A 25,899-nucleotide genomic window follows, 5' to 3' on the forward strand; every position below is an offset into this window, starting at 1 on the left:
AGAGAACACACACACACACACACACACACACACACACACACACACACACACACACACACACACACACACACACACACACACACACACACACACACACACACACACACACACACACACACACACACACACACACACACACACACACACACACACACACAACCTCTGACCTGTAGCTATGTGGATGTGAATGACTCAGTTTAACCTGGTTGATAAAATTACACATTTTAAAATCTTCTCAGCTAAATGTACATAATTCTTTTTTCACTTTCAGTTAGGCACCCTTGTAGTAGCACTATTCTCCTATATGAGATTGTAAAAGGGCACATTTATTGTGCAAAAAAAAAAAGAAGGCACATTTACTCAGGAAGAAAATACTTTAATACCAAAATCACTTTTTAAAATCTTATTTCTGATTCTGATCGGTCACTCTTAATTTTTCATGCAGGCTGAACATGAGAATAGTCTCCTACACTTATCTCCTGCATCAGCTTCTGATAGAACACAGACGGTGAAACTCTAGATCCTGACAGATCTACGTCACTCTGTCACTTAACAGTCATGGACTCGCCCATCTTGGCTCATGACGGGGAAGGCTGTAGTTGGTTTAGCGTCCAGGAAACAGCAGAGCACGTCTTAGCTAGCAGAAGCTAACATTAGCATTAGCAACTCCACGACACAGCAGAACTCCTTCAAGCTTGGGTTACTTGCGGAGACAAAACATCAGCGTTGCCGTTAGCCAATCCGAGGCGAGATGTCCAAACATCAGGAAGTAAAACTCCAAATCCTGTTGTCTGAAGCTCAACTCTTATGTGGCTCACTTCTAGTTCCTGTATTCATTTCTCTGAGAGACCACTGCAGAAGTTTTGATTACAAGACCTTCATAGCTTTAAGGAAAAAGTGACGACTTATTTAATATTTTACGGCACAATCTGAACCCTACACAAATCCTTATTTTGTTCAATTCAATTCAATTCAATTCAAGTTTATTTATATAGCGCCAAATCACGACAAGAGTCGTCTCAAGGCACTTCACATAATAAACATTCTAATTCACAGTTCATTAAGCCAATCAGAAATAATGTTTCCTATATAAGGAACCCAGCAAATTGCATCAAGTCACTGACTAGTGTCAGTGACTATACAGCAATCCTCATACTAAGCAAGCATGCAGCGACAGTGGAGAGGAAAACTCCCTTTTAACAGGAAGAAACCTCCAGAGAATCCTGGCTCAGTATAAGCAGCCATCCTCCACGACTCACTTGGGATCGAGAAGACAGAGCACACACACACACACACACACACACACACACACACACACACACACACACACACACACACACACACACACACACACACACACACACACACACACACACACACACACACACACACACACACAAGACAAGCAATGTCTTGTTACCAGTCATATAAATGTCATAATGTTTTATAAACAAAACAGCGACGTTCAACATCAGATAACTGCAAAGTGTCCAATAACATTCACATAAACCATTTTTTGATTTAGCTAAACATGAATGATTTGGGTTATTGCGTTAATCTCACACAGAGCAGTGCTCTTTGATGCTTCGGGCAGAACTGGGGTCTTAAAGGGACTTTACGGAGTTTTTAATTTTTATGCTCGTGATTGCCCCCTCAGGCCAAAACCGTAATGGCAGCTTCAATAGTAGGCTTGTGCACGAGGCGTGCATGCTGTACGTGCACACTCCCTAACGAAAATAACAGCTGAGACAGTCCCTTGTGTGTGTGTGGCCCGGAGGACAGAGGGCAGGAGAACGTGCAGCTAATTAATTAAATAATTTGGTTCTGTACCTTTCTCTTCAGCACAGCCGACAAAGGTTTAAGATGGGTCAGTCCTCCTGCATGCTCAGATCATTCCCTTCCCTTGCTTGAAAAATTGTTCCAAAATGAAAGTTGAACCCACATCTTTTTTTATCTGTGAATTCAATGCCGTTCGGCGAGTCTCAAATAAAAATTTGGGCATCTTACTGTAAAAAATATACCATTAATGTAAAAAATTAACTCTAAATAAACTATGTTCACATCTAGATTCGAATCCGGATCCTCTGCACAAAAGTCTGATGTTTTACTAGGTGAGCTAAAGCACCAATGACATCCTTTGTATCTGTAACATTTATATCCTTGATGACAGCTGAAACATCGTTCAAAGAACGGTTCGGAGGGCGATGCCTGAGCGTGAACGCGCACGAAGCAGCCTGCTCGACCCGAGCATCTCTCTTTTTCTGTGATTTTACAGAAAAACAGGCAATCACAGTAAAAATGCCAGGGCTCATTCTACAGGACCAGGGCATTGCAGGAGAATGTATGAAGAAGAAATTTATTATTTCTATACATGTTTTGGCCGTCAAACTTCCATAATGCCCCTTTAATTGTACAAAAACTGAAAAATTGCAGTAGCTACAGGGCATGTTAATGGAGAATATGAAATAATTCAACTGCAAATGTAACTGGACAGTTCTGTGGTGACGAATGTGAAAGATCTTATTCCATCAGCAGTTTCCATCAAAAACCTTTCAGCACAAAACAAATCTACTCATCATGGCTCAGTAAACGGCTCAGCACAATATCAACACACCAGAGTAGTTTCACTTTGTCTGGTTTTATCAGAAACACGCAAAAGGTTAACCATTGAACTCATTCTTGTGATCCGTCGTAAACACAAACTTTAGAAAATCGTGTTTTTGAGTTACTTGAGTTAAAGATCTGTATCGTTCAAAGAAAAAGGGCAGTACCCTGGTGATAAAATGTATCACAGTGCCTTTAACAGGTTTTTTTTTAACTCATTGTTGTACAACTGGGTGTGTTAGTCTGTTATTATAAAGTCATGGAGCTTGTTCAAACAGACTTTTTATTCACACATTTCCTTGTAATCTTTGGGATTTTAAAATTAAAAATGTCAGCGATGGAGGCCGGGAAGTGTTTATTCCTCGTTACACGTTATGTGGAGGCGCTTGTTTTAATTATTTGTCGTTAATCTGATTTTGACCTCAGACTGTTTATCTACAAAGGCTCTGAACATGAATAAGCAAACATTCAGCAGTGATTTAATTAGACTTAGACGAAACGTTGTTTAAATATAAAATAATAGATGTTCATGCCTGTTAATGGACTACTTTCCTGTTCAAAGGCTTGGTGCAGTTCATCCACCTGGCACCTTCCTCTTTAAAAGGGTCTGCTTTGTAAATCGTTGATGATGAAGATGGGGGGTGGGGGGGGGGGGGTGAAAAAACTTCCTGGATTTCAAATAAAAAACTTGAACTAAAACTTGAGCTTATTCAGAACGCTGCTGAAAAAGAACCAAGAGAACCGAGCTGGTTACCAGTAAACCACAGAATCTATTTCAAAGTGCTTCTACTAGTTTATAAATCACTCAATGGCATGGGACCAGAATACGTGTTGGATCTCCTTCCTGTATTTACACCCAGCAGGACTCTGAGATCCTTAGGAAACAGTCACCTGGTAGATCTCCGGGTCAGAACCAGACAGGGTGAAGCTGCTTTTAGCTACTATGCTGCACACAGATGGAATCGGCTTCCTTCTGACCTTTAAAGTGCCCCAACTCTAGTGACTCAAAACCAACATTAATAACCTTCATGTATTCATCAGCCTTTGATTGACTGTTTTTTTTATGCTGCACCTTCTGCACTGTAACTGCTCATCTCCCTTTTATCTGATTATTAAATCAGAATTTAATTTGTGTATTTAATTTGATCTAAATGTATTTGTGTGTTGTGTTTATGCTCCCGGAAAGCACGCTGAATCCCCTCTGTGTATGAAATGTGCTGCACAAATAAAGCGGCCCGTCATGTTCCAGAGCCGAGGTGAGTGACACCATCTCCAGTCTAACCGTTGTTGAGCTGATTTCCCACAGGCGAGGAGCGGAGGGGGCTGCAGCTGCAGGAGATTCCCAGTCAGGAACTCTGGTTTAAAAGGAGGATGGAGACACCTCACTACGCCGGATGATTGCACCAGTTGAGGTAGCCCCAGCCGCTTGCATGTGTACTCGTTTGTTCGCTTTGACTCGCTCTTGGATAACTTGGATTTTGGCCTCGGACTGTTTTTTGGATTACGTTTTTGGATTACCCCTTATGCCTGGTGTTTGTTTGCCTTCCCTCAGGATCCTCACACAACCCACCTCACCCTCGCTGTTTGACTCTGGATTACTACATGCTCCATGTCCCATCCTCCGCCATTGTTCCTGTCTGGCCCCTCTCTGCTACCTCACCCATCCCGGATCGCTCACCCTCTGCCCAGCGCACACCTCGGCTTTCCCGCCTCCCTCATCCACCCCCCGAGCGCTGCATGGACTCGAGCTGTACTGCTCATCCACCACAGGACTTCCCTGTGCTATTTTTGTTCCCGTTTTGTGAATAAAGAACTTTTCTTTTACTCAACCTACTAGTCGAGTCTGATTCTGCATGTCTTGGGTTAGGCACGTACCTCGAGTCATGACACGACCTTAAAGACTGGATTGGACATAGTTGGTTTTTTTCTGTATTTATAAAAAAATAAGCATGTTTCAATTTTACACACACACACACACACACACACACACACACACACACACACACACACACACACACACACACACACACACACACACACACACACACACACACACACACACACACACACACACACACACACACACACACACACACGTGAAATCAAAAATAAACAGTGGTTTGTGCTCTCAACTCTACTCATTATGACCCTAACCTGGGTATGAAAGACAGCTTTATTTATGTAGCACACGTCCTTTACAGCACTACCTTAAGTATCTTTTTGTACATTTCACTAACTCATCACAAACATTTGAATGTGATTTATTACATTTCATCACTGCAACTGCAAAGAATAAAAAAGCCTGCCACCAAGTGGCCTAATAGAGAAAAAACAGTTTAGTGTATGTCTGCAAATCTTAACACAAGCTGAATAAAAACATCTCTGAATGTGTCCGTGCGTGCTGCTGTGGCACCAAATGTGTGATTGTGATCTTAAATGTTTACCAAAAAGAAGGAAACTCGATGTGAGCGAGCTGCTGTGAAGGAATGTTTGACCGGGCACCAAGAATTTTACAGAGAAACTCACAAGAGAGGGAGCGAGTAGACATGGACACCAGACCTGCGTGATCTTTCCAAGGTTCATGGAGTCTGTTAAGTGAGCTACAGCTTGACACGGGGGAGAGAAGATAATCAGCTTAGGACCTGAGATGTGTGGCGTGAATGCTTCTTGTTTGGTTTTAAAATTAGAATTAGTTCATTAATTTTGGTGTGGTGGGTTCTGTAGCGCTGAAAGCCGTAATGCATAGGAAGGAAAAGCCTGGCGAAAGGTTCGCCCTCTCTGGGGACAAAACTAGTGAAATGTAAAACTTCACTGAAACAACACAGGGCATTGTTTTGCATTCAGAGAGTAAAGACTTGTGCACTTCCTAGAACTTGCTCACTTCATTTGCACTATTAAAAGATTTAGAACAAGTAACAAAATAAGCTAAACTTTCTGTGTCCAAAGCTTTTTTGACATTTCTATAAACGTCTTTCTTTGTAGTTGTATTTAGCTCAGTTTATTTAACAGGGACAATGTGCAAAAGCGTTAAAGATGTTTTACACCAGATGATAGCCCGAGCTAGCTTCCGTCCCCGAACAGGTCAAAGGTGCATTTTAAAAACACAACTATCAACAATAACACAATAAAAGCTCAATGAGACCAACATCATAACTATTTAAATACTTAATGTTGACAATGCTGGTTTTTCTAATCATAACTTCCTGACATTACATAAGAAGTTTTTCCTAAAGCTAGAGCTTTAACATTGATCTCAGTGATTGTTGGGTTAGAACCATCGACATATACATATATGGACAATAACACGTTTTTGTGCTAAAATGGGAGGTGGCTACCACCGCCATTTTGACCGTCAAGCCCAGACAATTCCAACAAAGGGAAGAGAGGTGGAGCTGAGGGTGGGGCTGTAAGGCTGGGATCAACTGACAACACCCGGTCGAACTAGCTACAAGCTAACCTGAAGCTAACCCAAAGCTAATGCGGAGGTGGGAGCTAAGCTAACGGAGGTAGCAACCTAGCGACAACCGGAGTTAACTGTGCACAACACCAGAGCTTCTGAGTCAGAGATACGCTTTTAATACACTTGAACAGAAGAGTGAGAAAAAAATCACCCCCCTCAGAGATGTCATGAGTGTAAACTAGATAATTTAAACCAAAAACATGTTTTGGTACCAGGCTGTAAACATGTTTATTTCTGCTGTGAAATTGGTATTTTTAACATGGGAGTCAATGAGGATCTGCTCACTTCTGACACCAGCCCCTAGTGGATGAGAGTGGAACTGCAATTTATTTCACTTCCGCATTGGCCTCAATTTCTGTCCTGCATTGTGGGGGCTTGTTTAGAACAGGCGTGGGGAACCCTGTTTCTCGAGGGCCAGTATCCTGAATGTCTTTGCTCCAACACTTCTGATTCAGGGGTTGATTCACCTGTCCAGCAGCTCATCAAGCTCTGCAGAAGCCTGTTAATCACCTGCTGATTGAAATCAGGTGTGGTGATCAGTGGCGGTTCTACATGGAATTACTCCCCGGGCGAGGCCCCCTTTGAGCGCCCCCCCAACCGCCCCCACCACCACCACCACACCACCCCACCTGCACGAACACACACGTTTTCTATAAACAGGCATGTTTTATTAGAACGACTATTGAACATTCATTTTTCTAAGTTGCACATATTTACATTAATTACTATGAAGTTGTCAGAATGTAAAGCAATATACATTATATACTGTATCAAAATATATAGAATCAAATATACAAAAACAAACAATAACTAAATATTAAGAATATATGAACATAATTTATAATAAATATTCTAAATAGCAAAAATATTTCACACATAACAAACTAAAGATAATCACTACAGCACTGCACTTAGAACAGAAAACACAAACTAAAATTAAAACCTAACCTTGATGCAAAGTCATCAATAATGTCATCACATGAAATCTGCTCCCCTACTGAGTGATTGATACTAATCAGAGCCAGGTTAGTGAGCCGCCCCTGAAACATAGGTGACCTCAGGCATGACTTGATCAAGTTTTGAAAAGCTCCTCTCAGCTTGAGCCACAGTGACTGGCAGAGCAGTCCAAAAGTTGGGGTAGATCTCCAATAGATCTCATGATCCATAATATTTTACAATTGCCTCTGAAATTGTAATTTAAACTGACATAAAAAAACTGTAGACTACCAAAAATGCCAACTTTTACAGAACAAATTATGTAAAAAATAATCAGTGCAGCCATCTGCAATAAATAAACAGGATAGTTAGTGGTGACTGGGGTGTTTTCTTCTGCTTGTAGAGTTGTTTTATTTATTATTATGTGAACTTGATCAACATGTGTTTGTTGTTGTTCAGGCAGGCCACAGGCTGCAGCGAGCATTTAACAAATCCTAGTTTGAATCAATAAAAAACGATTCAAGGAATTTATTCGAACCATTTGAATATTTGTTTCAATATTTCAGCCCTATTAGCTCTGTTAGCAACTAGTTGACCGGATTTAACCGTTAAAATCCCAGTTAACTGGTTCAAAAAATTGAAAACATTCATCATGAGAGCGAACATACCTTTATTTTTCTCCTCTTTTTTTCTTTTTTATTCCTGAATCGGGCACCTGTTGGTTTTAGCCTTTTTATGTTCATCTCTTCTGTTTGGCTCTTGACTCAATAAGTTTCCTTTAGTCAGGACTAAACAATTTGACCTTGATAGGGGGGTGACCACAAAATCGTTTTGTTTTTCCTTTTTTTATTCGGCCATTTCACACAATTCAGAAACACCTGAAAGAATGATAGGCCTGTGTTTATGATATTATGAATGAAATGTGGAAGAACATCAAGATGTGATCGACTTTAGCCATGTTGATAGTTGATTCAGCCCCTACCCACTCATTTCATTTGGACCCACCCAGAGGTGAATTCCCCCGCCGCACCCCTCCCCTTCCTCTTCTTCATACACACACGGTGCACGGAGCGCCTGCAGCTGCAGGGGGCGCCAACTTGCTGTTTCCAATCCAGACACTGTCATATGACAGATAATAGAAAACCTCGGTGCGGCGCAGATTTCCTTTTTTTTTTTTTTTTTTTTTTTACTCAGCGCTTGTGCGCCCCTTTTGTGTCATGAAAAAATGCCGCCCCGGGCAACTGCCCTGTCTGCCCGTGCCTAAAACCGCTACTGGTGGTGATGCAGGGTTGAAACTAAAATATGCTGGATAGCGGCCCTCGATGGACCAGGGTTCCCCACCCCCGGGTTAGAACTTGACCGGTTTCATATTTGACACCACTCGGCTGCCCTCTGTTGGCAAAAAACCACATCATTTTGTGGTCTTGGTAGGCGCTCTACAGGGGGCACTCTTTACCTGCTTTACAACCGTTAACTCATTCACTGCCAATGATGACTAAAGTCGTCATTTGCATGTTTTTACTGTGTGGGCATCGGAACGAGCCCCCGCACCGTGAGAACAAACATCTCAGCTCTGAAGCCAATCTCCATCCGCATACGTCACACGTCACGTGATCAGGAAGCAGAAAATCCATGTGTTAGGAGATCGTTTGGGATGGCTGCTGTAAAAAAAAGTGAGGCGCGAACTGGAAAAGCTTCTGCCGATCACAATTCAACAATGAATTATGAAAGAACGAATAAAGCTCGAAACACGCGGATTCTTCCTGATGTAAGAGGTGATTCTCCGCTTTGTTTTGGTTGTTTTGGCGTCGACATCATCCTAGCGCGCAACGTTCTGTGACTCTTAAAAAACAGTGAAAACGGTGAGAAACGTTGGCAGTGAATGAGTTAACTGTAATGCTAGTAGTTAGCATTTTCAGTTTGCCGATTGTCAATAAAAAGTACAAGAAAAAGAAGGAAAAAGTTTGCTTTTTCTGTTGGCATCACAGTGGAGCCTTGAAGTAAAAATAAAAGAGTAATGTCTATGGAGGCAAAGCAAAGAGTTAAAACCAGAGTGAACATCGGCGCTGCATACGCTAGTTTAAGGGAGCTAAAGGAGACTACAACAACATGGACTGATGGTGACCTGGCTTTGTTGCTACTGGACTTGTAAATAATATTTTTGTCCAACAGTGTGGATCATTTAACTTTGTGGTTTATTTTAGTATTAGCTGACTCAGTGTTAGCTCGTTAGCGCTAGCTACAGCAGTGTTGTTTACAACTGTTGTAATTCCACTTTCAACCAGTAGGGCGCTTCTCAGTGTTTCTTTAATAAACTGAGAACATAAAATCCCACACAAGTTATCGGGTTACATAGTATTCACAATGCATCATTATGCCATTTTGTTAGAGGTGAAAACAAAATGCAGCATTCTTCTGAGAAAAGGAATATAGAGAAATGTTTAATGAATTAGACATAAATAAAGAAGGATTGTGATTAATCCCTATAATGACACTGATTCACAATATTTGTACAAAATCAGAAGTTATAAACTGTTTCATCTCAAATAGATCAAAATACAAGTGATTAATAATCATTTTTATGTGTTTTTTAATCATCACTATTATACAGATTTTAAGTTAGAGCTACAACTACATGTCCTAAATTTATTGGCGGTAAACCTAAACAGAGTTGGTGCTTTGAAAACTTTGTGTTTATGAGTACAGCTTTCCAAGACCACACAGTGACCATTTCAGCTGTAGACTGTAGATATCTGTTGACTGGGACCGGTGTGTTTGCACGTCTAATAATTTATCTGGTTGTTATGGTTACGCAGAACCTGTGAAGCACTTGGATGGGTTTGTTAATGAATTACCTCACATTTGAAGCAGAAGGTCAGGGGAGTTTTCAGCTTTTCTAACTTCCTGTAGCAGCAGCTAGCAATGCTGCAACATTAGCTTGTACTTTAATAAGATGGAAAAAATGTTTTCTATTGTGTTTTTGTCCGTTAGTTAAGTTACAACATCCTCTGTTCACCACAAGGGGGAGTCGGCTTCCCCAACTTACACAATCAGATGGAGATTTAATATTTAAAGGTACGGTAACAAAATTTGACCACAAGATGTCATCTTACTTTTTTCCTACACACTACACCTTTAATTTTATGGTTGTTGAAAAACATAATTCTTCATACAATTATAAAATCAAACAAAGATCCTCAGGCTCATTAATTGGGTATTTTTAAAAAATCAGTGTTAATAATTGCACGGATAATTTAACTCACAAAGTGAAAAATCATTCTAACTTTTATGCATTGAGAATGCAAAATGCCTTCTTTCAGCTGAGTAAACATCTGGAACATCTGAAAATAATATGAGCAGTTTGTGCACATAAACACGTTTTGGAGAATGCTAAAAATCCCCCATTTGCACAGTTTGCTCGTCCTACCTAGAGTGCATTAGAAAGCTCGGCTGTAGGGAAGCAAGAATTTGATAGTGTGACAAGGAAAAAAGGCGTTTGTGCTTTGACTTCATGATAAGTGAACTCACTGCAACCACACTCATTTGCCAAGGTCTCACAGCCGCTGCTCTCCAGATCCCTCTTGATAAAATTTCAGCAAAGAACAACAACAACAACAAAAAACCCCATACCTGTGCAAGTTAACTTGTCAGGGAATAGAAAGGTGCTTACATGTTTGTGTTTATTTCAAGTCTTCATTGCTGCCTACCTTTCACCCTCTCTAATTTGCTCCACACACATTCACAGCAGCTCCAAGATCTATGTTACATGGATGGGGTTCAGTAAGCTAATACTCCTCCATCCATCCGAGTCATCTTTGGTCCTCTCTCGGCTCGGCTGCACCGGCTGTGTAAGTTAACCCTTTCCGGTCTCGAGTGCTGCAGTGTGTGTGTGGATGTAGGCTGAGGGCAGGGCTGGTGTCAGTGTTAAATCAATGAACGGGTGAGCCGTACCCGGGTCCTCTGTGACTAGCTGGGTGCTGTAAACTGACCGCCGCTGTTGTGTGTGTGGTCTGAATAGAGCTGAGAGAAGACGTTGTTGAGGTCAGGCATGGTGGAACCCAGAGGAACCTTTGATTTTCTCAGGATATTTTTACGGGTTGCACACTTCATCAGTTGGTCTTCTGTGAATGCTTTAAAGGGAAAAAAGGAAAAACTTTTGTCTATTTCTGTGTAGGTAGTGAAGAATAAATATTAAGAATGGATGCAAATGATTCACACACACGCTTTAGCTTTTAGTATTGTTCTCTTCATCCCTTCGTTTCACCATCAACCCTCTCTTATTCCCCAAATTTCATTTCCCGTCTCCCCGCTCACTTTTATCCGGACACGGAACTCTCCGAGGACACGAGGTCTTTGGCCACTGAGCCATGTCCACTTTTCAAACATTCTTTGTCACTGGTAAGTCAAGAGTTTCAGCAAGACAGGTACCAGAAAATCACTTTTCTGCAAAAGCCCGATGCTATCCAATTACACCTTAAGAACGAGTCCTTGTCCGGCCACACAATCATAGTTAACAAATGTCGCTGCCAGCGGCCTTGAGCGTTCGTGTGCAAAAAAGTCTGCCGCAGTGATCGGACAAGCTTTGCAACCACGCTGATTTAAAAGGGATAAGCTCGTTCATTCGACAAACAGCTCAGGTTTAGCAGCTCCTGAGTGATTATCGGAGCTCTTACAGCTAAATCTTTCCTTTGGATGTTCACCAACACCGGCAAATGGAAACTACTGAGCTCCCTGTGCTTTGTGCCAGCTTCTAAATTTGTTAATAAGCATTTCTCATTAACAGCAGGTTTTATGATCAACGTGAAGTTGCAACGTTCCGCACGAGACTGCACACGGTTTTGCTTCTTTCCACTTGCAGCTACCATCAAAGTGTGTCCAAACCTCTGGTAAAAAAAAAAAAAAAAAAAAAGCTGCCAGCCTCTGTCTCAGACTTCTCTTAGCTTGGCTTTGTCCCACATTAAGAGCCTGGTTAGATGGAATGCCTCCCATATCAGGTGACCCATTGCCCCGCGGCCTTTGCTCCTTGCCTAACTGGCAGTGAGGGAGTGCTCATGGCAGACGCTGTATTCTGTGTCACAAAAGCACCTTTCTACACAACAGGGGTACAGAGAATGGGCCACAGCAGAGTGGTTCTCCTTGGGTCAGCCTGCCTTAGACGGATTTTAGACCTCCCCCTTTGCTTCTAACATATACTCTTATTGGTGGGATGTTCTTTCACCCAAGCCTGGCAGAGATATCAGAGAGACCCGGGGCTCCTGATGCTGCTTTCCCCGCACCGCTACAGAGGATTAATGACTGTACCACTTATGCATCACTGGGTGAGTCTTGTGAACTTTGCTGGATATTTGTTTGGAAACCGAAATAAAATATGGGTTTTGTTGGTGCGTAGATGGGGAAATTTGACCTCAGAATCTGACCAGACTGAAAGCATCATTTTGGGGGGGGGGGGGGGGGGGGGGGGGGACGTTGGGAAAACTCAGTAATTTGCAAAAAGGTTTGACACAAGGGTAACTGACGTGAGCTAAGACATGGCCCATCAGTTATTCTGCACGGTTTGCAGACTCACACACCGTTAAAAAACTTGTGTTTGAAGCTGAAGTGGATGAATTGTGAACCTTCTGACAGATCGAGTGATGTTTATTACCAGATCCCGGTCAACCATGAGGATTATCGTGACTCCTGTGGCTGTAGTTGTGGCGGCTCTCACTGTGGTGTTCTTCGCTGACGCTAAGACGACACCAAAACCAAAGTACCTGTACACAAAGAAGCCCATACCTCAGGTCACGCTGCACAACCCCGTCACCACCAGCGTGCCCAAGACTCTGAAGATACTAGCAACCCCAAGCCCTGTGCAACAACAGCCGCAGCCACAACCCCAGCCTCAGCCGACCACAGTGAAGACCGCTTATCCAGGACATGTCTACCCACCCTACTACAATGAAAACACCGAGTCCCCTGGTGTCGGTCCTGATAATTACACATTGGACTACAACGAGTGCTACTTCAACTTCTGTGAGTGCTGTCCACCGGAAAGAGGCCCTAGGGGCCCAAAGGGAGAAAAAGGGCTGGCAGGTATCACATCATGGATCATTTGTCAGAGTATTTGACATTTTTGTACAACCTAATGATTTTGAGTGATGCTTATTTTTTTTTTTTTTTACCTATGAAGGGTCACATGGAGGAATAGGCCCTGCGGGGCCAGCTGGCGTTCCTGGACCACCTGGCTTTAGTGGTCCGATGGGCTTTAAGGGTGAAAAAGGTAAATTTAATCATATATTTAAAATGTTTCATGGCAAAGAAAATTTGAGGGCAGCGGTGTCTCAGATGGTAGAGTGGGTTGTCAGAGGGTGGTAGGATAGATCCCAGCAGAGAATGGTGCAGCTGTGTCCTTGGGCAAGACACTTAACCCACCTTGCCTGCTGGTGGCGGTCGAAGGGAACGGGGGCGCCTGTGCTCGGCAGCCTCGTCTCTGTCAGTGCGCCCCAGGGCAGCTGTGGCTACACTGTAGCTCATCACCACCAGGGTGGTACTGTGTGTGTGTGCATGGGTGGATGACTGATTGTGTTTTAAAGCACTTTAGGGGGTTCTAGGACTCTACAAGGGGCTATATCAAATACAGACCATTTACCAAAACACATAAAACTAGCATAAATATTAAAATTACCCATGTAAATTTGCAGGTTTCTTCCCGTTAAAGGGGAGTTTTAATCTCCACTGTCGCTACATGCTTGCTTATTGTGGGGATTGCTGTAAAGTCACTGACACAAGTGAGTCAGTGACTCGATGCCATCTGCTGGGTTTCCTTACACAGGAAACCACTGACTAATGACCTGAACTCTGATGAGTAGGGTCTTTGTAAAGTGCCTTGAGATGACTATTGTTGTCAATTTTTGCTACATTAACTGAATTAAATAATAGGTCTTGCACCATCTATTATCCTCTACTCCTACTCTTCATTTTAGCCCTAAGTTGTTTATTTTTAAAGAAACGACTCTGCCTACGTGACGTCGTGATTTTTTGAGACACTTTAAACTTTTTCCTCATTAGACTTCGAATGATCCCGATAATGTTTAATTCTTGGTACCACACCCAGAAAATACTGTTTCACACGGCTTATTTGAATTCATTTTCCAGGTGATAAAGGCGACAAAGGAAACAGCGGGCTAGCTGGCTCACCAGGACTTCCAGGGAAACCAGGACAAAAAGGTAGCGAAACTGCTTGATTCTTGCTTGTTTACGTTTTCAAACCAGTTTTGTTTAGTTTTAACCAGTGTCCTAACCTCGCAGGTGACGCTGGCTCCAAAGGGGACAAAGGTGAAACAGGGCTGCACGGTGTCAAAGGTGAGAGAGGGGGAAAAGGAGAATCCGGCCAGAACGGGACTGCCGGTGAGAAAGGTGAGCCTGGACCACAGGGGCCCTCTGGACCTCCAGGAACAGCGGTCGAATTGGGTCCTAAGGGGGAGAAAGGAGATAAAGGGGACTGTGGTGTATATGGGGAGAGAGGACCAAAAGGTGAGCGTGGGGAACCTGGAACTCAAGGGATTCAAGGCGCAATGGGAATACCGGGACTGCACGGTAAGCATGGCACCCCAGGTCCTGTTGGCATTCGAGGGGATCCGGGACACCCTGGACTCCAAGGCGAACCAGGAGTGTCAGGTCCCCAAGGACCACAGGGCATTAGGGGGATGCCTGGGCCAAAAGGGGACAGAGGTTTCCCTGGGATGAGAGGTGAGCGAGGATTTCGTGGCTTGAAGGGAGCCAAGGGATCAGGGACTGCCCAAAAACGGTCTGCCTTCAGTGTGGGAATCTCTCCAAGAAAATCCTTCCCCCCTTCTGGCTTCCCTATCCGCTTTGACAAAATTTTCTACAATGAAGAGAACCACTTCAACTTTACTTCCAACAGCTTCACATGCTTCCACCCAGGGGTTTACGTCTTCTCCTTCCACATCACGGTGCGTAGCCAGCCACTGAGAGCCACACTGGTGGTGAACGGCTCCAGGAAAGTGAGGACACGGGACTCTCTGTACGGTCAAGACATCGACCAGGCGTCCTGTTTGGTGGTGTTACGTTTGGCGGCAGGAGATCAGGTTTGGATGGAGACTTTCAGAGACTGGAATGGGGTGTACGCCAGCAGTGAGGATGACAGCATCTTTACTGGATTTCTGCTCTACTCTGACAAACCCTGACACTGGTTTGCCATACTGACAGTTCCTGTAGAACGGTTTCAAATTCACCATACTGGAAAAACACCAAACGCGGATGATGCTGAAACTATATGGTGCAACTTCTGATTTTCACTGAATTCATTGTTTTATCCAGCAACCCATCATGAAAGGAGTTAAAAACCCCTCATGACCAAAAACCAGCCATCAACATTCATTATTATTATTATTGGAAATAAGAACCATCAGAAGTTGAAAGAAACAAACAGGCCCCCTCTAGTGGCTGGTTTCAGGATAGGTTATAAGTCCCGCCCCTTGGACGGTGTCCAAATTGAAAAAAATGAAACTCAGACGTGCTTTTTTTAAGGGGTTGACTTCTGTTCATTCACACAGTTCATATCATTGTTACTAATATGTTTGGTTGTAATTAATTTGATGCCAAATTTGCCATGACTTGATGCAATTTGCTGGGTTCCTTATATAGGAAACATCTTTTCTGACTGGCTTAATGAACTGACCTGAACTGGAATGTTTATTATGTGAAGTGCCTTGAGATGACTCTTGTCGTGATTTGGCGCTTTATAAATAAAATTGAATTGAATGATTGGGTTTAGATGAACTGGTGAGACATTGATCACAAAAGGAAATATAGTAGCGCCTTAAAACAAAATCTGACAGTTTGACTTTCACACTGCAGAAAAAGATGGAGTGTCACGTTACGAGGTTTGTAGGACCCAAAATGCAGTACCCAGGATGACACGAGGCAGGAGATGATGTAAAGTAAAATCCTTTATTTTTGAAGGATGAAACGAAGAATAAATCCAGGGCAGGGAGCCAAAGTCCAAAAATGTCCAAAATCCAAAATAAACTACAGATCCAACTGAGACACGAGAAACACTAGAGACTAGGAACGAGAGACTGACAGAATTACCACAATGGACCGACACCAAACAGAGACAAGACAGGGCTTAAATACACAGGGAGAACAAGTAAGGAAACAGGAAGCAGGTGTGTGGAGTGAGGGCTGGAGGGAAGGCAGGTGACACAAATGATCTAAATGGGGGAAACAGAACCAATGGAGGGCAGACAAACCTAAACCAAAAACTAAACCTAAGACTGAGGGAGGACTCACGCAAACACCGAGCTGGGGACAAAGAGGCTGGAGCTACAGAACGAGAAGGAAGACCTGGAGGGCTGGGGATGAATGAATGAATGAATGACACAGGACCTGGGAGGAATGGACTTTAAAAGGGCTACAAACATAAGACACATAATTGAGACGCAGACAAAGGACACATGAGGGCGCTATGAGACACAAAAGGGAATCTAGAGAGGATGGAGAAACACCAGGAGGCACATGAAGGAAGGGGCAGACGCAGACCATGACATGGAGACCCATCATCCATCTTTGTGTTGATGGAGACAATACAGTAACATAAGAGTCAATGGAACTGCCATTCTACCCATATGCAGTGACATAAAAGATTTTAATAGTACAATATAAAGTGTTGAAACTCCAAAATCCAGCGAAGGCTGAGCAGAGATGTACGACATAGAGATAACTGAAACTAAAGACTGGTTGATTTAGAATAAGTCAAAATGCTCCAGGTGAAAAGTCAAAATTCAAAACTACAGATGCAGTAGAAACACATGACACTTAACTAAAAGCCTCAAATTAATTCATCAAGGATCCAAAACGAAAGTTTATGAGCATTAAAAGACATTAAATGACTAAAAATGACAACAACCAACCTAAATGGGATCAAAACAAACTTAAAAAGAGGAGAAATCCTTTCATTTTCACCATAGCTAACTACAGTGAAGAGTGCACCGAATAAGAAAAGTCAGTAAATTAACTTTACTATCAAAGATCTGGTTCATTACCCCACATCCGTACGAACATCTGAACCTATGCAGTAAACATACACACACATCTGTCACTCATAACCAGATATTAAGGCAGTGTGCAGGAGTTTGGTCACCCAACACAACCGGCTTTGTTCCTTTAACCCTCCCACTGTCTTCATGGGTGACACCGCCAGGAAAGATGACCATTGAGCAGGGTTGATGGTTTATGTGAAAATGGTGAGGTGGTGCTCACTCCTCACCCCTGCCACGTGGACCCATGGGCTAAACCATCAACCCTACTCACTGGTCAACGTTCCTGGCGGGGTCACCCATGAAGACAGTGGGAGGGTTAAACTTTTGACTGAATTATTTATTAATGCTTTCAGTTGTTTCAAGAGTTAAATCCCACGATGAGCCACTGTCAGCGGGACCCACAATGTTCCTTTTCCTCCTCAAACGTCTTCCTTCTTCTACAATCTCTTAGCTTCTGTGTCCATAACCAGAAATTATGTAAAGAATTGATGCTTCTAGTCAACAAGGACTATCTCTGTGCTCGATTATTAAATGTTTTGTACATTTGTTTAGCTCCTTTCCACACATTTTAGGGACATTTCATGACGTGATGTCCATTTTTAAACCATTTTCTTCTGTACAGTAGAGTTGTAACAAAATGGGGTTAAATGAGAATAAAGTCCAGCAGTAATATTAAGCAGTATTTTATCCATCCATCGTCTGAACTCGCCTGTCCATGTAGGGTCGGGGGGGGCTGGTGCCCATCTCCAGCGGTCAATGGGCAATCAGGCGGGGTACACCCTGGACAGAGAGCCAGTCCATCGCAGGGCAACACACACACACACACACACACACACACACACACACACACACACACACACACACACACACACACACACACACACACACACACACACACACACACACACACACACACACACACACACACACACACACACACACACACACACACACACACACACACACACACACACACACACACACACACACACACACACACACACACACACACACACACACACACACACACACACACACACACACACACACAGACACTCCGGAGAGAACCCACAAACTCCATGCAGAAAGATCCCAGACCGGGAAGCGAACTGCGCAGCCTTGCAGTATTTTATTTGATTGAAAACATGACGTTGTGTAGAAAATCTTGACTTTTGAGATTTGTAATTCAGATCGAGGATTGTGTGGACTCTTCTGGACCCGAATGAAAGGAAGTAAAAGCTGGTTGTGGTTTTTTGGATGCACTGCAGATTTGGTGAATTTAGTCGAGCTTATGGCATCTAGTTTGTTATGAAGATCGAGGCTTCAGGGTTCCTGTTGGGCCACAAACAAATCAGCATTTATTTTAGATTTTTTACTTTTCTTTTAGGACACTCTGTTGGGTTTATTCACCTGTAACCTCTCCAAAACTTCTGGCCTCACTCCACCTGAAGAGACCCAGCTGTGGTACCTTGGCTCGGCAGCTGTACCACCCCGAGTCGCGTCTGACCACTTTGTGGTTCTCTGAGGTTGCCGTTCCCAGGAGATGGTCATTCTTGTAGAAGTAGAAGTTTATCGGAGGGGCAGGGGCTCGGGCGTTGTACTGCACATGGCAGATAAGCTTTATTTTATTTACTCCAATCTGGTTGTTCTCTGCATCAATCTCCAACACCGGCTGAGACAGAAACTCTGGGAATAATGAGGAGAAGATCAAAAATGACTGGAGTTTTAAGAGCAGCAGTAGATTGTAAAGGAATAAGGAAACACGACAGGAAAATAAAAATGCGTTCTAGCTGAGGTGTAAAAGTCGGCAGCTGTTAAACGAGACCTATTATGGTTCATAAAAAACACGTTTATGAGGTTCTGTGCACAAAATCCCTCTCAAGGGGATTTCAGCATTTTTCCTCCTGACATTTTCAGGGCCTTCCAGAATGAGCCGTTTCAGAGCTCTGTCACTTTAAAGTAGCTTTCCGGAGTTTTCCCCTTACAGAAAGGATGTATGATTTTTCAGAAATCTGTAAAAGTGATTATCTTATCATGCACTGTGAGATAATTTAAGCAACACGTCTTTTTTTTTTTTGCTAAGCACGCCCCCTGCCCCGCAGAGCTCTGTGCAACAGAAACTGAGCGCCGACCAGAACTAACCGATAGTGTTAGACTACCGCTGGCATGCTTCAAATTTAAGGAATACCTCGGTTGATGCAGAGTTGATGAACTTTTCACAAACAAGAACGTCTTTAAAATTTAAATATATGAGAACACGACATGACATGAGAATAATACTAGTAAAAAAGCGTGTTTTAGCTCCGTTTGTCGGCTACAGAAGCACATTCATAAAGAAGAAACGTGAAGTCGCCATCTTAAAAAAATCGGATTGACAGACTTTTTGTGTGATATGCTTGTCAGCCACTAGATGGTGCCATCGGATAAAAGAAATACTCCGGAAAGAGACTTTAAGAAAAATATGCTGGAGCTGGCCACGCCCACACATTCCCTGATAGAAGAGCAGCGACCATAAAAGATATGAAACCACAGTGAGTCTAGGTGATGCCTACAACAGATGGACCCAAATAAAAAAAATTTCACGTATCAGCAGCGAACCTCGCATCGCGACGGCTGGAAAACTTGTTCTGTTGTTGCCACTACAACCGTCACACACTAGATGTCGCTTTAGTGCTCGTGTTTCACATTCAACCTTTAAGTATTCACAGAATTTGCAATACATTCATTTAAAGATTTGACCAAAAACAATAATATCATTGCATCACAACACAACGTGAAAGGTTGTCGGTGGTATGCATTTCATGAACGGTAGGTATCTAAACTCACCTACAACCTTCACAGGAGTGGCAGCTGAGATCACAGAGTATGTGCGCATCTCCATATCCCAAGATGCCCTGCAGGAGTACATGCCCTCATCCTCAAGGTCCACGTTTTCCACTTGTAAATCCAAACTGGACCCATTTTGTCTCATCACTTCAACGCCATTTTTGTACAGGATTGTTTCGTGAATTGGAAATTTTTTCCGGAGGCGGCACACCATGTTTAGGGTTTCTCCAACAACTACAGGGTGAGGTGGAGTTTGCAGGATGACCCACCCTCCTTAAAAAGACAATAAATAAGTAGCGCCAGTTAACACAAAAAAGACCACCTTTGTTCCCATTTCAAGTAGGAATAAAATAGTGAAATAAATGTGCATGGCACCAGTAAAATGTTTAAAAATAAGATCTTACCATCCACACTGACCTCCACAGGCAGACTTGGTCTAGTTTGGATGTCTCCTATCGCCGTCTCCCTCTTTCCCTGGCAGGAGAACTTTCCACTGCTCTTGACATGGGCATGCGAGATCCGGAGTGTCTCCTCTGTTTGAGGAAGCTGCATGGAATCCTTGAACCACAGATACTTCCAGGTGGAAAAATAAATGTCAGGTATGACGCATTTCAGTTGCACATTTTCTCCAGAGAAGATCCTCAAGCTCTTTGAAACAACCTCGATAGAGGCTCTGTAGGAGGTGACAGTGGGGGCTGGAGAAGAAGGGGTCACCAGAAAGAATAATCATAGAAATAAACAACATTAGATAAGGAATTTAAACGTAGGCGCAAACAATGCAGCTAATGATTTGAATGATGATGTTTTTTTATGTCTTTGGCACATACTCGCTGGTACGGTGAGATGCGTCAAGGATGAGAGAACTGAAAGGGAACATAATTTTTAAGGATGAATGATGGTTGTTGTAGGTAATAATCAGTTATAAGAAATTAGATTAAAACACAGTCAAAATAAAATAAATACAACTTACTGAGCAGGGAAGTGATTGCATCCATGGTGCACGCTGTTAGAAACAGAAAGAGGTGTGTTTTCTCCACTCCAGATGAAATGAGAAGTGAAAATGTGATTCGTTTTTTTTTTTTTGGTTTTCTTCCAGGTTCTATTGCAGCACGCCAAAAAGTCCTTTTTTAATTTAAATAAAAAAAAAAAAAGGAAGTGAAAATGTGTTTTTTTATACACCAGGTTCTATTGAGACACACACAATGTGCTCGCTTTCCAAAAACTGCTGTCTTCCCATAACCGTATGATTTAGATCGCAAACTGAACTTACATCTTGGATGACATAGAAACAGTTTCTGTCTAAATACCTAAATATAATAATATACGATACATTTTTAAGTTAAATGCATACTTCATGGGATGAAGGATGCACGACATGTCATTGTTTAGCTGATTACAGGCACCTCAGGTTGTCCCTGAGCCCATCTTCCCAGTAGAGGAGATGTTGTGTGGACCAGCTGGTTGCCGATTTGGGAGTCGTTGGCGTTAGCTCTCTTTTGGTAGACTCGGTATGAGGTATTGTACTGTTTTCTCTAGGTTGTAAACAGCCAAGCCAACTTTATTTAGAAGAAGAAGAAGAAGAAAATATCATTTCTATAGCGCCTCTCAAGATAAAAATCACGAGGCGCTTCACAAAAACAAAAAATAAAAAATGTAAAAATATAAAAAAAGCATTTAGAAAATGTTTAAAAATATATTTAAAATGAGCAAAAATAAGCAATTGCGATTTAAAAGAAAAAATGTTAAGAAAGAGAGAGAGTGAATAGGAAAGAGGGAAATCAGTGGATAAAGCACTTTGAAACCGCAAAACTGACCAAAGTGCTATCAACCTTTGACAACAGTGGGATAAACAAAACAGTTTAAAAAATGGATCAAATCGACAAATCGTCCAAGATAAAATCAAATAAAATGAAGAAATTGTACAAATCATAAAAGCTCTCATGTACCAGATTTGTACATCATTTTATGATATTTTAGAAATCCTGTTTTATTTCTGTGTAACTGAAACTTCCTTTCCCGGATCGTTGTCTCCCGGAACTTTACAGAAGTAAAGAGGAACTGAAATCACCAAATGCTTCCTCAGAGCTCTGACCCTCACCTAAAATGAACCAACGCCCATTGAAAGTGCAAAAAGACACAGACCTTTGGTAATAGAAGTTCATGAACTGTTCTCAGAGACAATGACGGGAAATACTTAGTAAAATCTAATTCACTAAACAGACCTTTATAATACTAATAAATACAACTAAGTATTGTGTTTGATACTAAAACTATGATTACTACTCATTATAAAAAGTCTTTGAAACCGAACTCATTTATATCACTTGTTTATTGGCGCATAGGACACAGCTATTGTGAATGAAGGTTCATTAATGTATTTTTAGATCTCTTTAAAGGAAAGTGTCCATGGCAGCATGGAGGAGTCAGCTGGAGAGAGAGTAGACGACAGGATTTGGAATCTTATTTAAGATAAGATAACCTTTATTAGTCCCACATGTGGGAAATTTGTTTCGTTTACAGCCAAGTAAAAGTAAGGTAAAAGTTATGCAGCAGAGGGAGAAAACACTAAAATACAATAAGTTCAATCATAATGAGATAAAATAAACTCAATACAATAGACAATTTATACCTTAAGAATGGGTTAAAAAATAATAATAACCATACTATATACAGCTTATTTCCTGGTATTTAGACATCTCTCCTCTGATTGGATAACGTCAATGCGACTCCACCGTTTGCTTTGCAACATGGATGTTCAATTTCCACAAATAACACAAGCCTGAAGAGTTCTGCCAGGTGGTGAAGTTGCTAATGCTAATGGTTTTCTGGACACTAAACCCTTAAACACGAATGCATAGAAGCCCCATTGGGTGCTGGAGAGCGTAACAGCATTGCCGCCATATTGGATGGGACCCTCACTCTCCAAACCCAACTGGAACACAGGTTGGGCAACTACATCCATGTTTTGTGCAGCCCACAGTTGCAACAAATAGATCACGTGGGATTAATATTGACTTTTCCAGCCTTCTTGTTGGAATTTCATATATTTATTTAATTATATTTATTTTTTAATTATCATGCCATGCTTTATTTCTGATTTTGTGATGAATATAATTAATGTGGTCTTTTAGTTTGGGTAAGCACTGTACTGTGAGCCATAGGAGACCCATCCAAGATGGCGGCCAGCCACTGCGGCAGCTCCAGTCCATGGGGCATCTACTACAGCATATGTCTGTGGCTAAACCAACAGCCTCCCATGTGCCAAATGAAGATGGGTGAGTCCATGAATTTGTAGATCTGTGAGTTTTTCTAATCCTAGAGTCTCATCGTTTGTTTTCCATCAGAAGCTAATGCAGGAGCTAGATGTAGGAGACTATTTTCATGTTCAGCCTGCATGAAAAACTCAGAGTGACTGATTATAATCAGAATCATAAAAAAAAAATGTTTTTCAGGGTTCCTCACCTTTCATATGCATCACGTTTGTGTAACGATTTGGTACAAACGTGATGCATATTATTTTAGAATAAAATGCCCACATTATGGTTCTTAGGTGGTATCGTTCACTTGGGCATCAGCTCTACTGAAAAAGTCACAATCCTGATTTTTTTTTTTTCCAGAATTTTTATGTTATTCTCAGACTTCTGAAAATGAAAGAACTTATTTTTCAGTGGCCCCAATTTCTTCCTTAGATACATTTCTCAAAAAGGATACCTTGTGTAATGTTCACAAATGGTCAGTTTTCATGCACAGTTTGACCCCTTCAGTATTTGGTCATATGGAGACAGGAGTCTACATGTGTTGCCTTTAATCTGCTGGAGTCCGGGCCTCTCTGCAGCTCAGAACACATGATAACATACAGGGGGTGCAGAATTATTAGGCAAGTTGTATTTGAGGAATAATTGTATTATTGAACAACAACCATGGTCTCAATGAACCCAAACAACTCATTAATATCAAAGCTGAATGGAAGTAGTTTAGTTTGTTCATAGTTTTAGCTATTTTAGGGGGATATCTGTGTGTGCAGGTGACTATTACTGTGCATAATTATTAGGCAACTTAACAAAAAACAAATATATACCCATTTCAATTATTTATTTTTACCAGTGAAACCAATATAACATCTCCACATTCACAAATATACATTTCTGACTTTCAAAAACAATGCAAAAACAAATCAGCGACCAGTATAGCCACCTTTCTTTGCAAGGATACTCAAAAGCCTGCCATCCATGGATTCTGTCAGTGTTTTGATCTGTTCACCATCAACATTGCGTGCAGCAGCAACCACAGCCTCCCAGACGCTGTTCAGAGAGGTGTACTGTCTTCCCTCCTTGTAAATCTCACATTTGATGATGGACCACAGGTTCTCAATGGGGTTCAGATCAGGTAAACAAGGAGGCCATGTCATTAGTTTTTATTCTTTTATACCCTTTCTTGTCAGCCACGCTGTGGAGTACTTGGACGCGTGTGATGGAGCATTGTCCTGCATGAAAACCATGTTTTTCTTGAAGGATGCAGACTTCTTCCTGTACCACTGCTTGAAGTAGGTGTCTTCCAGAAACTGGCAGTAGGACTGGGAGTTGAGCTTGACTCCATCCTCAACCCGAAAAGGCCCCCCAAGCTCATCTTTGATGATACCAGCCCAAACCAGTACTCCACCTCCACCTTGCTGGCGTCTGAGTGGGACTGGAGCTCTCTGCCCTTTACCAATCCAGCCACGGGCCCATCCATCTGGCCCATCAAGACTCACTCTCATTTCATCAGTCCATAAAACCTTAGAAAAGTCAGTCTTGATATTTCTTGGCCCAGTCTTGACGTTTCAGCTTGTGTGTCTTGTTCAGTGGTGGTCGTCTTTCAGCCTTTCTTACCTTGGCCATGCCTCTGAGTATTGCACACCTTGTGCTTTTGGGCACTCCAGTGATGTTGCAGCTCTGAAATATGGCCAAACTGGTGGCAAGTGGCATCTTGGCAGCTGCACGCTTGACTTTTCTCACTTCTTGGGCAGTTATTGTGCGCCTTGGTTTGTCCACACGCTTCTTGCGACCCTGTTGACTATTTTGAATGAAACGCTTGATTGTTCGATGATCACGCTTCAGAAGCTTTGCAATTTTAAGACTGCTGCATCCCTCTGCAAGGTATCTCACTATTTTTGACTTTTCTGAGCCTGTCAAGTCCTTCTTTTGACCCATTTTGCCAAAGGAAATGAAGTTGCCTAATAATTATGCACACCTGTTATAGGGTGTTGATGTCATTAGACCACACCCCTTCTCATTACAGAGATGCACATCACCTAATATGCTTAACTGGTAGTAGGCTTTTGAGCCTATACAGCTTGGAGTAAGACAACATGCATGAAGAGGATGATGTGGACAAAATACTCATTTGCCTAATAATTCTGCACTCTCTGTAGTGTCAACAAACTGTTCCCTTCTTAAAGTCCTTCTGTGCCAAGCCTGCCTGGTTATCTAGGCCGGACCGGACTGTTCTAGTAAGAGTGACTGTTCTCAGCTCATACGAGTTAATCCGTGAAATAATGTCTTCATTCATCTGTGCTTAAATCAATAAGGTTGATTGATCTGTGCTTGATTTACTGAGATGAAATGAATTATTACATTGAATGATTTATTTGGTAATCAGCAATGTTTGATATGACAAGGCAATCACTACCTACACTCAGACACAAGGACAAATTAAAGAGAAGTTAAACTCATGACACATGGATACTTCCTTACCCCAAATCAGAGCATCCGGTATCTGGAGGAAGGCGTGATGTTCTGAGATTCTTGGTAATATTGTCACGATCAGAACTTGGAAGAACCGTGATGACAACAGTAAAGTTCCTTAAATGTCTTTATTGGATGAGGCGTTACCAGAGGAGGGCGAGGCTGGAGACAGAGGAGGAGAGGAGGCGTGGGTCAAAAACCAGAACGAGGCGAAGCAGGTAAATGGAGCAGGCTAGAGAAGGGGTCAAAGACAGGCGAGGGTCGAGATGGCAGGCAGAGTCCTAGGCAGGGGGTCAGGCGTGAAAAC

The 25,899-nt window shown here is 42.2% G+C and overlaps 2 protein-coding genes across 2 annotated transcripts; one reads left to right on the forward strand and one right to left on the reverse strand.

Annotated features, from left to right (window-relative positions):
* Positions 1-12,655: 12,655 nt before the first annotated feature.
* otol1b (otolin 1b) lies at positions 12,656-15,278 on the forward strand. The gene is made up of 4 exons (XM_054742470.2): positions 12,656-13,072; positions 13,170-13,259; positions 14,135-14,206; positions 14,288-15,278. The coding sequence occupies exons 1-4, from the start codon at positions 12,661-12,663 to the stop codon at positions 15,184-15,186; spliced, it is 1,473 nt and encodes a 490-aa protein (XP_054598445.1). The 5' UTR covers positions 12,656-12,660; the 3' UTR covers positions 15,187-15,278.
* A 2,869-nt stretch (positions 15,279-18,147) lies between these two features.
* On the reverse strand, positions 18,148-20,979 carry LOC107380031 (high affinity immunoglobulin gamma Fc receptor I). Its single transcript, XM_015951041.3, has 6 exons — positions 20,840-20,979; positions 20,697-20,732; positions 20,274-20,564; positions 19,870-20,142; positions 18,454-18,729; positions 18,148-18,375 (listed from the first exon to the last, which is right to left on the reverse strand). Exons 1-6 carry the CDS (start codon positions 20,862-20,864, stop codon positions 18,350-18,352), a joined length of 927 nt encoding a protein of 308 aa, XP_015806527.1. The 5' UTR covers positions 20,865-20,979; the 3' UTR covers positions 18,148-18,349.
* Between the last annotated feature and the right edge of the window lie 4,920 nt (positions 20,980-25,899).

The sequence above is a fragment of the Nothobranchius furzeri genome, chromosome 13, assembly GCF_043380555.1.
Source record: "Nothobranchius furzeri strain GRZ-AD chromosome 13, NfurGRZ-RIMD1, whole genome shotgun sequence".
Lineage (NCBI taxonomy): Eukaryota > Metazoa > Chordata > Actinopteri > Cyprinodontiformes > Nothobranchiidae > Nothobranchius > Nothobranchius furzeri.

What these genes read in the sequence shown, in the direction of transcription:
- otol1b (XM_054742470.2), top strand. Translation starts at nt 12,661, where the DNA reads ATGAGGATTATCGTGACTCCTGTGGCTGTAGTTGTGGCGGCTCTCACT. An exon ending in GGGAGAAAAAGGGCTGGCAG is followed by an intron (nt 13,073 to 13,169) that starts GTATCACATCAT and finishes TTACCTATGAAG; the next exon opens with GGTCACATGGAGGAATAGGC. An exon ending in AGGGAAACCAGGACAAAAAG is followed by an intron (nt 14,207 to 14,287) that starts GTAGCGAAACTG and finishes CTAACCTCGCAG; the next exon opens with GTGACGCTGGCTCCAAAGGG.
- LOC107380031 (XM_015951041.3), bottom strand. Translation starts at nt 20,864, where the DNA reads ATGGATGCAATCACTTCCCTGCTCA. An exon ending in TGTGGAGGTCAGTGTGGATG is followed by an intron (nt 20,143 to 20,273) that starts GTAAGATCTTAT and finishes TGTCTTTTTAAG; the next exon opens with GAGGGTGGGTCATCCTGCAA. An exon ending in CACTCCTGTGAAGGTTGTAG is followed by an intron (nt 18,730 to 19,869) that starts GTGAGTTTAGAT and finishes CATTATTCCCAG; the next exon opens with AGTTTCTGTCTCAGCCGGTG.